A 14,183-nucleotide genomic window follows, 5' to 3' on the forward strand; every position below is an offset into this window, starting at 1 on the left:
AATCAGCTATGACAGGTCACTTATACTCCAGTCTTTAGAACTGTTCCCCTTATGTCCACCTGAGAGTATGGAAAGCTTCCCAGAATACAGAGGAAAGAATTCCTTCCGGCATCCTCGGCCCTCCTTCCTCAATGTACCCCTAGAGTCCCTCCTAAGCTCCATCTAGTAGTCCATGCTCTCTTCCATTCGAAGCCACCACTGATGTGCTTTAGGTGGGTATAAGTCAATGATAAATATAATAGGAACCATCAGCAATTCTGTCATTCTGTGCCTGTCATTCTAATGGTCAGGCTAAGTCTTCCTATTGGTAGCACCTGGACTTTAGATGCAAGCTTAGACAAAAAGCTATTGTTGGCTGGGACTAGGAGCCTCCTCACAGCCTGTACTTCCACCGGCCCCCTCTCTGCATGCTGCATTCCTGCCTTTCGGAGGTGGCTATTAGAAGGAATCCACAAATATAGTAAGTAAACATCAAAGGGGCTTTGATCCACACGGCCCTCGACAGAACAGGAGCCCCTGAAGAAAGGGCCAAGGCCTTGGATGGGAGAACTTAACATGTCAATTTGGGTGCCTGAGATGTGAAGCCGTTTGAAGTGAGGGCGGTTTGGCTGCGCCTTCAGATGAGTGAGCAAGCGTGCAGGGGAAGGAAGGGAAGGGAGCCTTTGGAAACTGCGCCCTCGGATCTGCCTCTCTGCTCTTCACTGATAGTCAATAAATCCCTTTAAAGAATCAGGAGATCAAAGCTGGTGACCTCCCTGGGCCCACTACCACCTGCTGAGCTTTGTTTTTCCCTAGGGCACAAACCCCTAAGCTTGACTTCCCTGTTCTTGGGGGGCCCTATGCTCCTTTCATCCTGTTGTCAGAGGCAGGACCTGGGTGGCAGCAGCTGGATGCAGAGCATCCTGAGCAGAGACAGGAGGAAGAATCATCCCACGCTGTCTATTCTCTGACAGCCAAGATACCTATCAGTGGAAGGCCAAGGACACATCCATGTAATGGACAAGTGTGACACCACTCAGTAGGAGCCTCCTCCTCTAAGAACATGGGTGGAAGCAGCCATGTAGCAGGAATCCTGGCAAGTTTCTGTGAGGGTGTGGCTGCAGTCATATGCCCTCTAGAACAATATCAGGTGCCCATTTGCCCAGTGTAGGGCAGCTGTCCCATTTGCCGGACTTCTGAACAAACAGGTAGAGATGAGGAGCCAAAAGCATCAAAGACAGTCCCTCAACATTGTTGGGCCTCCACCCATCCTCCATCTGTGTCATGTGAACAGCAGTGGCCCATTCACATCCCACAAAGCATTGCCATGGGAATCAAATATTAAAGTAGATGTGACGTTTCAGACTTTTTTTTTTTTTTTTTTGGTTTTTTTGAGACAGGGTTTCTCTGTGTAGCTTTGCGCCTTTTCTGGGACTCACTCCAGGCTGGCCTCGAACTCACAGAGATCTGCCTGTGACGTTTCAGAATTCTTAAAGTACCCAAGACAAGTCAGGACCAAAAGTCAAATACCAGAGTGTATAGCTTGCCTTCTAGTGAGGCAGATGTACTCAAGCCCAATACTCACACACAATAGAAGCTGGTTTACACAATGCTCTACAAAAGATAGCATCCGGCATTTGCTACCCAAAGTTGCTGTTCTTATTATTCTTCTGGAAAAGTCAATCATGCTATGGGTCCTTGTGTCTCAGCACTGCTGACCTCTGTACTCTAAGTCTACACTTCCCAAGTTCTAGATGATGTCACTGAACAGTGCCTGCCCACAGGAATACACAAGAATCAGCAAGTGCAGAATCCCACCCTTCCAGAAGGTTGAACACATCCTGTCTACCCCTCATCTCTGTGTCTTCTCCACTCTCACTATTCATCTTGAGTTACCCACTATGTATGGTCATGCTGTCCCACTCTGGACACTATCAGGTGCTCTTGTTCAACTAATCTGGCCACAATCTCAAAGTGCCTCGGTCATGGACCCCAACCTGAGACTATAAAAAGCCCATTTAACCCATAGCAATAGTTACAAGAATGGATTCTAGAGTCTAACTTCAAAATCCTGACCCCAGCAACTGCTAAGGCTGCTTGCTTTATACATCTGTGAATGAAGGTTGTAGATAATGGGCAGCACAATGCTCTATGCCTCACACGATGCTGCGAAAATCTGGCAAGAACTATTGACCTTAAGTCATGCCTGGGACATAAGTGCTGTAGAAACGTTTGTTAAATAAGTATCCCTGCTTAAGAAGTCTCCTCCCACCTGACCCACTCCCAACTCACTTGCCTATGTCTTCCTTCCAGAGCTTGGCCTCCAGAAAAGAGGATGCTGTCTGGTGCTGGGCTACATGGCCAAGGACAAGTTTCGAAGGATGAATGAAGGTCAGTGAGAACCTCCCCTTCCCTCATGGGTGATGCAGTGAGGGGAGGGTATGTCTACAGCTGTGGTGCAGAGGGACCTGGACACGGATCACATGGCAGCTCAGGAAGGAGCGGGGGGGGGGGGGGGGGGGGGGGGGGCTTGATCTTCATGGTGCTGTTTACACCGGGGAGAACAGCTGGTACCAAAGCGCGGGATGATGATGCAGTGCTTTTCCTTTGCTACCTTCTCTTCCCCATGTGTCACTTGCTTCTCTTCCTTCTCTCTCTTCCCTGCCTTTGCTCTTCTAACCCCTATCCCAGCCCAGTAAATTCGGCTTCTGCTATCATTCGAATCCAAAGTTCCCCCTCCTTCTCTTGAATCATTCCCACTTCTTGAACTGACAGAACCTTATAGGTTACTCGGGAGAATTATAAAGAATAAGGCAGCATTATATTCCTAGAGCCTGCTCTTAGAAACCTGCCTACTTTCCCAACTCCACAGATTGAATTCTGTCTCCCACCCAGGGGTGGTTCTGCCTTCCCCAAGCACTGGATCTCTACCGAGGATCACCTGTGTCCCAGAGGACTTGGGGAAGATATTGACTTTGACATGGGGGCTGGCGTGTGAGAATATCACTGTCACTTATGGATCTGCTGTAATAAAGAGCCAATCCTCTCTCCATCCCTGGCCATCTGTCTCCATGCAGCTAATAACCCTCTTCATCAGATGCCACAAACTGTTTGTCAGGGTTCAAAAGCAGATAGGCAATGGCTGGGGGTGCCATCTATTCATTAAAGTCAGACAAATGAAGCTATGGCTTCTTCCCACCAGCCCGGCTTGCCATGAGCTGGCCCCCACCAGGACTCATAGCTCCTGTAGCTTCCTTCCCACTCCAAGCAAAAGAGAGGAAACACTCCTATCATCTGGCCATGAGTTACACTGTACACAGCCCGGTGCCTTCTCCCTGAATTCAACAGCTGCCCCTCTTCCCAACCCACCATCCATGATACTCATGCCTCTGTGAGTGGCCCAGACCAGAACCCTGGCTAGCTGGGTGCCTGTCACCGAACCCATCAAGATGACAGTATGCTAGGAGTCAGGTCAGCATAAGTTAAGTCCAGGAAGCTGTTATCTCTTACATTCATTGCTTGCCTGTTCAAGAAAATAGCAGCTTCCAGAAGCCACTTATCATCTGTAGGAGCCCCATAGCTGAGGACAGCCAGGGGTTTGGGGCTGCATATTTTGTGGCAAGGCCATCAGTCTTGTTCATCGACTTTTTTCTTTCTCATCACCCTCTCGGTTCTCAACACTGCTGCCTAGAAGAGAATAGTAGGCAGTAACTTCTAATTTGTGCCAACTGACAGCATGACTCTGTCCGTGGTGCTGAATAGACACGTTTTTCTTGTTGGAGATGCTCATTACAGAAACAGAGGCTGGGTTCTTAAGGATTGGGCGAGCAACTGGGCTGCGTTTGAATCTTGAGGCTCCAGGTGTCTGACCTCTGCTTCTAAGTGGCCAAGAAAACAAAGGAAGGGGCGTTGAGCAAGCTGAGCCAAGATGAGTGATGAGTTACAAGTCTCCACTAACAAAATGGAGACAGGCTAGAGGAGGCCCACACAGTGTGGTGGAACAAGTCATGTGCAATGTATTAGTTCTGGTTCTGGAAGGGTCCAAGTCACAATGGGAAGAGGGGAAAGGCATCTGCTTCCAGGTCAGACAGACTTGCTTTGCCAAGTGCCAGGCAGCACATTTTCTCTCTTCTAAAGTTCATAAATAAGAGGTATGTTCTGCTTGGGTCTCTTAAACCTCAGCCCACTTGCAGATAAGAAAGGCATCCACAAACACAGGAACTGTTTATGGTTTATAATTATCTCATAGCAATACTCAAAATAATTATAACTCCTACATGTTAATAATTGAACAGGAATAGCAGCCATGACATCAATCAAGCAACAGAATTTTTGGCCCATGCCAGACAACACACCTTGGTATGATTTGAACAATTGGTAAAATAGTAAAAAAAAAAAATTATTATTATTTCTCTCTAAGTGACCAGAATTCATGAGCTATTGGGACAATTAGATGCTTTTTCCATTAGAGATAAAGTGGGGATCATTTTATTTCAGAATAAATATAAAACCCTTGCTTGTGCTGTATTAAAGCATATTTGTTTTGTTTAACAGCATCTAATAAGGTGTCTGTCACCCAGGGAGAAGTGATCCCCTATTTCATTTGTTTCTCTGTTAATTTCATATCTCCTTTTATTTTATTTTCTCCCCACCACCCCCTCCTCCTCACTACATCCCAAAAAATAACAAACATTTGAGAAGGAGCAAGAGGAAAATAATGAATGAACAAGAGCTTTAGAGATCCGGGGCTTGTCATAAGTTAGAGTAATCGCAATTGGTGCTGTTAAGCTACACAAAGCAATAAAAAGAAAATGCTATTCAAAGATCATTTAAGGAAGCATGTGATAGTCAATGAGAGAGTTGCTCTATTTGGGAGTGCTTAATAGCTTCTTGGAGAAAATCTGTAGCAGTTGCAGGAATGGGAGGTTTGGTAAATGTTGGGGGAGAGAGTTCTTTCCTGTTTGGACTCAACAATCTGGGGATCCAATAAGGCTATAGACAAAAATCAGCTAAGGGCAGACAAGGATGGAGGGGATAAAGACGGACTGGGCCCAAAATGTCAGAGTTGTCTGATGTCATTGTCTTCCAGTGATTAAGAACTCAGTGCTTTAAAGGAACTGTTGGAAAGAGATTGTTTATTTATTCATCAAACATTCATTGAAAACCATAAAAATGATGCCAATTTTTCATAATAAGTGTCAGGCTCCACTGTAAGCACTGGAGCTGTTAAACTGAATAAGACATAGTCCCTGCCCACAAGGACCTCACAGTAAAATCACAAGCTTGTCTCACTAAAAACATCCCTACAAAAACCACCTGCTCACACCTCACCGAAATCAGAGCCCCTCTCCCTCACCATATGCTCCACCTGGCCAACCAGTCTGTTTTCTTTGCAGTATGTATCACAATTTGTGATTGTGCATCAACTTCCTACTTGTATACTGTGAGCCCCACCTGTGGGGGAGGGAAGATCTCACTTCCTTCTTTCCATATCCTTGATACATCTCAAGACTCACACATAGGGAGAGTCACTTACTGTAAATTACTTAGGTAAATGTTTAATAGAGGCTGGGAGTCACAAAAGAAGACTATCAAAAGTCACCTGCAGTTGGGTATCAGTTGAGTCTTGAGAAGGAAACAGAGCTCTTTACATAATGTGTCTCTAGATTTGCCATGCTTTAATCCCAGAATTTAGAAGACAGTGGCAGTCAGATCTCTGTGAGATCTAAGCCAGTGTGGTCTACATAGCAAGTTCCAGGCCAGCCAGGGCTACATAGTGAGACTCTGCCCAGGGTTGTCTTCACATCTTCAGCAGCACCCTGAGTCTTAGGCTTCCCTTCAGTTATGGGTTTAGAGGCTCCTCAAGACCCAGGCAGAGTGAAGAGAAGGTCAGAGAGACTGTCCTTGCCCATGGTGATCCAAAGGCAGAAGATTATAGAGAGATCTAGATTGAGGGGCACAAGTCCCATAGGACCCAGATATTCTGTGAGGCCCATCTTGAGAAGGAAAAACAAGAAAGAGTATAATTTTAAAGGAGAAGGGAGGTAGGGAAACACTGCCCCCCACTTCTGTCTGGTTCCTGGCCCCATACTGGAGTGGGCCTGCACAGGTAAGTTTCCTCCACAGAGGTGCCCTCTTGAGCTGCAGAGAGGGGCAGACAACAAACTTCCAGGACATTCGGAATCCCAGTGGATGACTGCTTCTCTCGGTTCAGTGAAGGGAGAGTAGCAATGCCTCCCAGAGATGTCTCATCTTCCCAGAAAAATCCACTCCGTGACTAGCACAGCACTGTGGGCTGACTGAAGACTCTGGCCTCCTGGAGCACCCAGGAATGATGAAGCCAGATGCCTGGTCCCAGAGCCAGCTCACAGCCATTGGGGGTACCACCATGCTAGTTCTGGTTCTATGGTCAAGTGCATGCCTACCATAGCTCCAGTCCTCACCACTCAGCCCTATGCAGGAGATGGGGCCATAGAGGATGGGAACAGAGTCTTCTGCAGCCCTGAAGTCCTTTGCGATGGATGGGAGCCTATTCTCCCTTTCTGTAATGAGTATAGAACAACACTGATCTACCATCTCCTAACAGATGTTAAAAAAAAAAAAAAAAAAAAGGTGCCCCATTGTTGGAGCAAGTATGTGGAACCAGCTGTGGGAGCTTGTCCCAGCAAGACCCTAGACATCTAGAATTCAGCCCTCTCAAACACAAAATTGAATAATTTGGATCAGGTCATCCATAAGGGTCTATATCCATTTGCTTTTATGTTGCTGTGACAAAACACTGAACAAAACCAGCTTGGGGAGGAAAAGGTTTATTTGCCTGGCAGTTGAGAGAAGTCAGGGCAGAAGCTCAGGAAAGGAACCTGAGGCAGGACATCCAAGAGGAGTGCTGCTTACCGGCTCATCCCTGTGGCTTGCTCAGCCTGTTTAACTATGTATAAGAAAAGCCCAGGACCACCTGCCCAGGGGTGGCACTGCCCACAGTGAGCTGGGCCCTCCCCCATCAATCATTAATCATGAAAATGCCCCCCACAGACTTTCCTACAGGCCAAGCTGATGGAGGCAATTCTTCACTTGAAGTTTCACCTTCCCAGGTGACCCTAGCACATGTCAAGGGGACAAAGACTGACCAGCCAAGGCTCCAAATGGTGATGATGAAAACTCTAATCCGCCTCTCAACCCACTGCCCATACCTTGTTCTCTTGCCCATCCCATAATGTTGCATGCTCTGGTAACCAAGGGATCCCTGGTCACCAAAGGAGCCTGTTTTAAGTTGAGTGGTTTTGCCATCTGCCCCCCAAAGCACTTCAGAGTTTCTTTCTCCTTGCAGAGAAGATCAAGGTCCTGGTTGACTTCGATGCCACCCAACCTGCAAATGGACTGTACTTCTATCAGTGCAAATTGGAAACAGGAGTCGGTAGCCTGGGACTTCTGACCACATCCCAGAACATAGGAAGGGCAAGCCCCATTTGTGTGGGCAGCTCTTGCCACGAGGCTCCTTGGGGCCAGTTTGGCTCATGCAGAGGGCACACAATCATTTTCCTGAGAGCATTCCTGAGGTGCCTGCCACAGTTCCCAGGATGTTGGCTAATACTGTCATTATATTAGTTGGAGCTTTGGGGCACATATTTTTTCTTATTTCATTTTTCTTGATGATGTGTTTTCCTCCACTGGGGCTACAAAGCTGGTTATTTGTATAACGCCTCTGTTTATTATTTATGGCAAGACCCAGGCTTCTAGGGCACTTTATGATGGTTATTTAATTCACTCAGCATCTTGGAACAAGAGACCAGCTATTTCCATTCTCCTGCCACAATCTGATGGAAGATTCTAGAGCTTTGTCCCAGGCTGATTCCTCCAGCCATCATTCCTACAGAAGACCTGTTTATCCAAGGCCGGAGGGTTTCCTGGGCTGCAGACCATGCTAAATCACTTTGTAAATTTCCCCTTCCCTCTCCTTCCTATCAAGATCTCACCACATCCTGGGGATTTTACCTTCTGGGGATCTTCTGAATTTGCACCTCCTCTTTGCCCTCCCTCCCTCTCCCTTTCCCTTTCTCCCCTATACACCTATTCTCTCTCTCCCTCCATCCTTCTCTCTCCCTCCTTACCTCTTTCTCCCTATCTATCTCTCACTCTCTTTCCTCATCATATCCAACCACCACCCTCTGCCCATTTCATCTTCACACATAGACAAAACCATGCATCGAAATGAAAACTTGATACTATGTTCTAGAAACTATTTCAGTGATTCTCTATTGCTTTTAAGAATATTTAAACCCTTTCCATGTTTTATAAGGCTCCACGTTAATCTGATTCCTGCCAGTTCTCCAATCACATGGCTTTCTTTCTCCTCAAGAAGGCTGTTCTTTCCTACACAGGACTTCAGTGTCCTTGGTTCCTCTTCTTAGAACATACATCACACTCAACCCATCCATCTCTCTCCTCTTTGCATGCTAATTCCTGCTTATCCTCCAAACCTTAGCATCAATATCTTTTCCCACTGAGTCCACTGATCTGCTCTCCCCAGGCTAGGTCAAGTTTGTGAACTACATACTCCTGTAGACCACACCCTTGCCCTCCAGAACTCTTACCTCCAAGTACAAATGTACGTTCATAGTGCAGTTGTTTCACTAATAGCTGCCTGCCCTCCCAGTCAGTAACCTCCATTAGGTTGGTCATGTCTCAGGGGCCTAGTTCAAATGTTTGCACAAAATGGAGAATGGTATGAGAGTAAAGACAGGGGCTGGTTTTGGGCCCCAGGATGCTGGGACCAGGTGAAAAGGAAATATGAGCATGCACCTGGAAAAGAGAAAAATGCCCCCAGGGAAGTTATGTGACTCGCCCAGCACGACAGCCAGCGGGAAAGTTGGGCCCAGGATCAGTCAGGGGAAAGTGCCTAATCAAGCTGGTTGGGGTACTCTTTGAAAGAGACAGGCTTCGAGAACCTCCAGGGAAAAGGAAGGAGGCTGTTCAGGCAGTGACGTGAGAGAACATATAGAAGTCATCCCCGCCCACCCTCACCCCCACAGCCCAGCACTCTGCCAGGCTCAGAAACTCTGAGCTGGATGGACATGTGCTCTGTCCTCAGCGACGCTGCTGTCCAGCAGGGAAAATCAGCCATTTTTCATGCCAGTTGTTTGGATGTCTGTCTCAGTTTTAAGTATTTCAATTAGCATTGTGACTTGTAAGCCTAAAGGTCCAACACTGTTGTTTGGGAGTCAGAAATTTAGGTGCAATTCCAGCTCTAGTTATGGTAGGCTTAGAAACAGATCATCATAGATGTGAGTCCAGAAGGGGGCCAAAGGTCATCTGGTTGATGGATCATTTAACTTTCTTCACTTGCCCACCTTTTGCTGAAAAAAATTCTATGTGACTCCAGAGATTATATAAATGTCTACATTTATATGACTCCAAGTTACATAGGCTCATAAAGTAAGCATTTACTGATGACAAATGATAAAGGAATTAATATTTCTTAATCTTTGATACACAACATAATTTTACCACTTATTAAAAAACAAAGGCAAATTTATATACTAATGAGATAGGTGTGCTTGTTTATCTTTACATAAATAATTAAATCTTGACTAAATATTTGCTGCTGCAGGGTGTGGAACATTTCCAACGGTTTTCAGATCAGTATTTTGATCTTAAAATTGTCAGTGCCGAGAATTCTGCTTTGCATAAGCACATCATAGGCACAGCAGAAGTACATCTACTGCACTTCAGCAATTGTTGGAAATTCTGTCCTCATCCCAACCCAAAGTTTGTTTCACACTTTTTTTTATAAAACTCAAATCACCAATTTAAATGGAAATTTTTAAAAAATCAAACACTCAAATTCAGTACAATCCAAAGATACACTACTTGGATACTTAAACAAAGAAATGATAGCAGAAAATACGGAAGCCTTTGTCTTCCATTATTAAATGGCTTGTGTTTCTACAAGAGCAAAAAACTTGCACTCGGACTAAGACACCGAAATTTGTAGCATTCAGTAGTCTCAAAACTGAGCTAAGGTGACTTCAGGAAGCATCTGTGACACTATGTGGTGTGACAGAGTGTGCAGTACATAGTGCACGTGCTGTGTGTTCAGAACCAAGGCTGCATTGTCTCTGAGTGATGCGACACAGGGGAGTATTGCCAGAGACACCTGATTCACTGCATGTTTGATTTCAAGTCCATTTTTTTGGTCATGGGATGCTCAAAAACCTTTCATTGATGCCAAATTCTCTATCACCTCCACATACAGTCTATAACAACCCCCCATGGGGTCATGATCCACAGTTTAATAAGCTGGGATGTAGTCCACACCATCTTTTGATGGTTCACCATCCTTGCCAAGTTCCACTGGATGGGAAGACTTGATGAATACTGTGGATCTGGGCACTTAGGACTGACCACCATTCATCAGTGGCTCTCTGTGCATGGCACAGTGCCAGCCCCATGAGATGTGACAGTGGCCCCTGATCCCAAGGCTATCAAGCACATAATATTGTAGTACAATGTCACAGCTGCCTCCACCAAGCATAAATAATCAGCTGTGGCCACAGAGACGGAGACTCCATTCAGGCTGTAAGCCATGCAGGGTGTATCAAGGGTGGTTTCTTGGAGAATTTGACACTTGGTTGCTGTTCTTAAAGAGGCCATTGCAGCCAATGCCTGAATCCTTCTATTAAAAAAGAGAGAGAGAGAGAGAGCCAGGTAGTGGTGGTGCACGCCTTTAATCCCAGCACAGGAGGCAGAGGCAGGCGGATCTCTGTGAGTTCGAGGGCAGCCTGGTCTACAGAGCAAGATCCAGGACAGGCTCCAAAACTACACAGAGAAACACTGTCTCAAAAAAAACCAAAAAGAGAGAAACACTCTCTATCAAGGCCATGGGCACCTGTCTCTTCATTTGGGTTCTTATAAAGAGGTTTCAAATATTATAGTCCTTCAGTCCAAGGAGTCTTCATCCTAGCACTCCAACTGCCCTAACAAGGGGTCAAGTGACCTGGGAAGCAGCTGCCATTGGCAAGACATTGGTCTCCCCCAGTGCTGTGTCCTGAGGAGGCCTCCTCTCCCCTCTCTGTGTCTGTATCCCTCATCTAGTCTCAAAGCTCCATCATTGAATTCATTGAATACTGAGACCCTCACTCCAGCGCCGCCCCCCCCCAAGAGTCTGGAAAATGCATAGAAGAGTGGAAATAAATGAGGTGCCTAATGACCTGTAGTGCCATAAAGTTTTTAGAGCTGTACAGCAGAATGAGTAGGTTTGGGGCTGAGATGAATTACCCAGGCCTTTATTGAAGGGAAGTCAATAAACATCTGAAGGCACTTGTACCACCTTCGCAAGGTGGTCATTGAACAGCGCCAGGTCCAGCACTCTGGAAACAGCAATGGGGTGCTGTGTTTCCCCCTCTACTCCATCTGCTGCTTCTCTGGGCCTTCCTTGCTGAAATATATTTGTTTCTATGGAAACGGTGTTGTTACTGGTATGGGAGGAGTTTAATGACATTCAGAAGTACCAAATCAAGTCCATTTATGTAATGGTTTGAAATACACATAATAGCCTATGGAATATAGGACACGGTGACAGTTTCAGTAACTGCATACTGAGTGTGGGATAAATAGAGCACTGTAACAGTTCCCCACCTCCGAGTCAAATGGACCAGGAATAACCACCATTTTTATCAGGGAAGGGTGGCACGTCTCAACCTCTGTTCACAAAAGCATCTTGAAACATGGCACAGGCCACTCTTTTCTCATTGAGGAAGGGTGCTATGCCATGGTTCTTCTGCACCTGCCAAGGTGTGGCCCATAATCAGGTACTGTGGGTGCGGGGATGTGGCTGTGGATGCTCTCGGGACCTACAAAGAGGCAAGCTTCCCATCCAACACCCCTTAATCTCTCACTCTGGCTAGCCTGCGGCTCTCATTGTGCTGATAGCTGCACTTGGGTCTGTTCTGAAAGATCATTTCTGTTTGATTTGGGGATTTATCAGGTGCTGACTGTGTACTCAGAGCTGTGGGGGGCATGGAGGAATATCCTTACTTTGCCTAGTTAACTCCAGAGACACAACCTAAGTAAGGATTCAAATGTGATCTTTTTTTGTCTGCAGGAGAAGAGGTTACCTGAGTGACTTTAAAACTGACACGGGGGAATGGAGGCAACACAGGGTATCACCAGAGTGACTTTAAAAAATTGGCATGGGAGAACAGAGGCAACCTAGGGTATCACCAGCCTGTTACTAACTATCAACTGTGGACAACTAGAACCTGGATTTGTGGGAACTCTGGGACATACTGTAGAAGACTGACTCAAAGTCAGGAGACCCAAGGAGCGTGGCATCTGCACACTGGCTCTTGAGAGAAATGGGTTGGAAGATGTTAGGAGTGTTAGCTCCAGGACTGCTTGCCTGATTGGTGTGAGTACTGTCTAAGAGAAAGCCCCAACAGCAGAGTTCTCAGGTACTGGCGACAAGAAGCTGCCCCCACAGTTTCTGAAATGGTGCAGCCTAGAGATTCAAGGGGGTCCGACAGAGCTGGTAACTTCCATCAGAAATTGAGGTTCCTTGAGAGACTAGTGGCTAGTGACAGAGAAAGGTGGGGTGAGAGAGCTGAAGAGATGTACAGAGGATGTTCATTTGGGGCACAGCAGTGGGTAAAACCGGCAGTTCTGACTGCTGCAGTGCTGGGAACTTCAAGAAAGAGAGAGGAGGACCGGAGCTAACCCATGAGGATGTAAGATCAAAACACCACTTTTATATACTTGTATCGTTTCCTCTCCACCACATCAAAAGTGTCATCCCATATTTGAAAAATCTTATTTCATGTGCATGGGTGTTTTGCCTGCATGTATGTCTGTGTACCACATGCATTCCTGGTGCCTGCAGAAGCCAGAAGAGGTCATCAGATCCCCCGAAAGTAGAGTTACAGATGAAAAGGCACTAGAGAACCTCCATGTGAGTGCTGAGGGTTGAGCCTCAGTCCTCTAGACCAGCGGTTCTCAACCTGTGGATTGAGACCCCTTTTGGGGTCACAAATCAGATATCCTGCATATCAGATATTTACATTATGATTCATAACACTAGCAAAATTATAGCTATGAAGTAGCAATGAAATAATGTCATGGCTGGGGGTCACCACGCCGTGAGGAACTGTATTAAAGTGTTGCAGCACACGGAAGGTTGAGAACTACTGATCTAGAAGAACAGAAAGAGCCCTTAACTGCTGAGCCACCTCTCTGGCCCCATCCCCGCTTTTTTTTTTTTTTTAACTTTTATTGAACTTAGAACTGTATAAAGTGTGTTCTGATGACTTTAATCTCCCATCCTCCTTAATCTCAACCCCATCCCTCAAATCCATTTCCCACATTCGTGTATTTAATTTTTGTTTTGTTGATTTATTTGTTTGTTTGTTTAGTCATTTTGAGATTCCCTGGGTTTAACCAGAATCATCCATGTGGCCATGAGTTTGGAACTATCCATGAGAGTCTGATGCTCATCAAGAGGTGCATGCTGGAGATAATGACTGCCCCTCCCTAAGAATCCCTCAGTAGCCAATAGTTCTTTGGGGAGGGGCAAGGCTTAGTGAGTCCCTCCCTGATCCGTGATTGACTGTTGATAGGCCCAATCTTGTGTAGACCCATTGCAGGCAACCATGGGTGCTATGAAGAAAGTCATGACTGCATCGGCTGTGCCAGGCCCGGAAGACAGCATTTCACACCCCGTCTCCCTATCTCCCCACTCTTACTGTCTTTCCACCCTCTTCAGTATTGATCCCTGAGGCTCAAAGAAGGTGGTATGTTTGCCTTGTTTAAGGCTGAGCGCTCAACTGTCAATTATTCTCAGCATTCTGAGCACCCATACATCTCTGTAGTCACCACTACTCATTGCAATGAGAAACTTCTCTGATTAAGGCTGGGAGTGGCATTTGTCTATGGGTGTGAACTTAAATGGTTAGGAATTATTTGGTGCCATGACAGTTTATCTAAATAACAATAATAACTTTACCCCTTGAACTTAAGACCTCCTCGGCCAAGGGGTTTTGACTGGGTTTACAGTATCGGGCATGCATTCTCTCTTGTGGATCGGGCCTTGAATCTGATTAGAGAGTAGTTAGTTTCACCCATAATAGATGTACCAATATTGTACCAGTTGGTACATCTTGCCTGGCAGGTTGGTATTATAGTTGGTAGGATTCACAGCTGAGCAAAACCTTTGA

General features: G+C 46.0%; 1 protein-coding gene across 6 annotated transcripts in view; it reads left to right on the top strand.

Moving 5' to 3' along the window:
- Kirrel3 (kirre like nephrin family adhesion molecule 3) overlaps window positions 1-14,183 on the top strand; it is a 568,493-nt gene that overhangs the window by 435,706 nt on the left and 118,604 nt on the right. For all 6 annotated transcript variants that reach the window (XM_042280619.2, XM_076575954.1, XM_076575955.1 and 3 more), the window contains one exon: window positions 2,293-2,370. In XM_042280619.2, coding sequence (XP_042136553.2) covers window positions 2,293-2,370 — 78 coding nt within the window. The remainder of the gene's footprint in view (window positions 1-2,292; window positions 2,371-14,183) is intronic.

Source organism: Peromyscus maniculatus, chromosome 7, assembly GCF_049852395.1.
Source record: "Peromyscus maniculatus bairdii isolate BWxNUB_F1_BW_parent chromosome 7, HU_Pman_BW_mat_3.1, whole genome shotgun sequence".
NCBI lineage: Eukaryota > Metazoa > Chordata > Mammalia > Rodentia > Cricetidae > Peromyscus > Peromyscus maniculatus.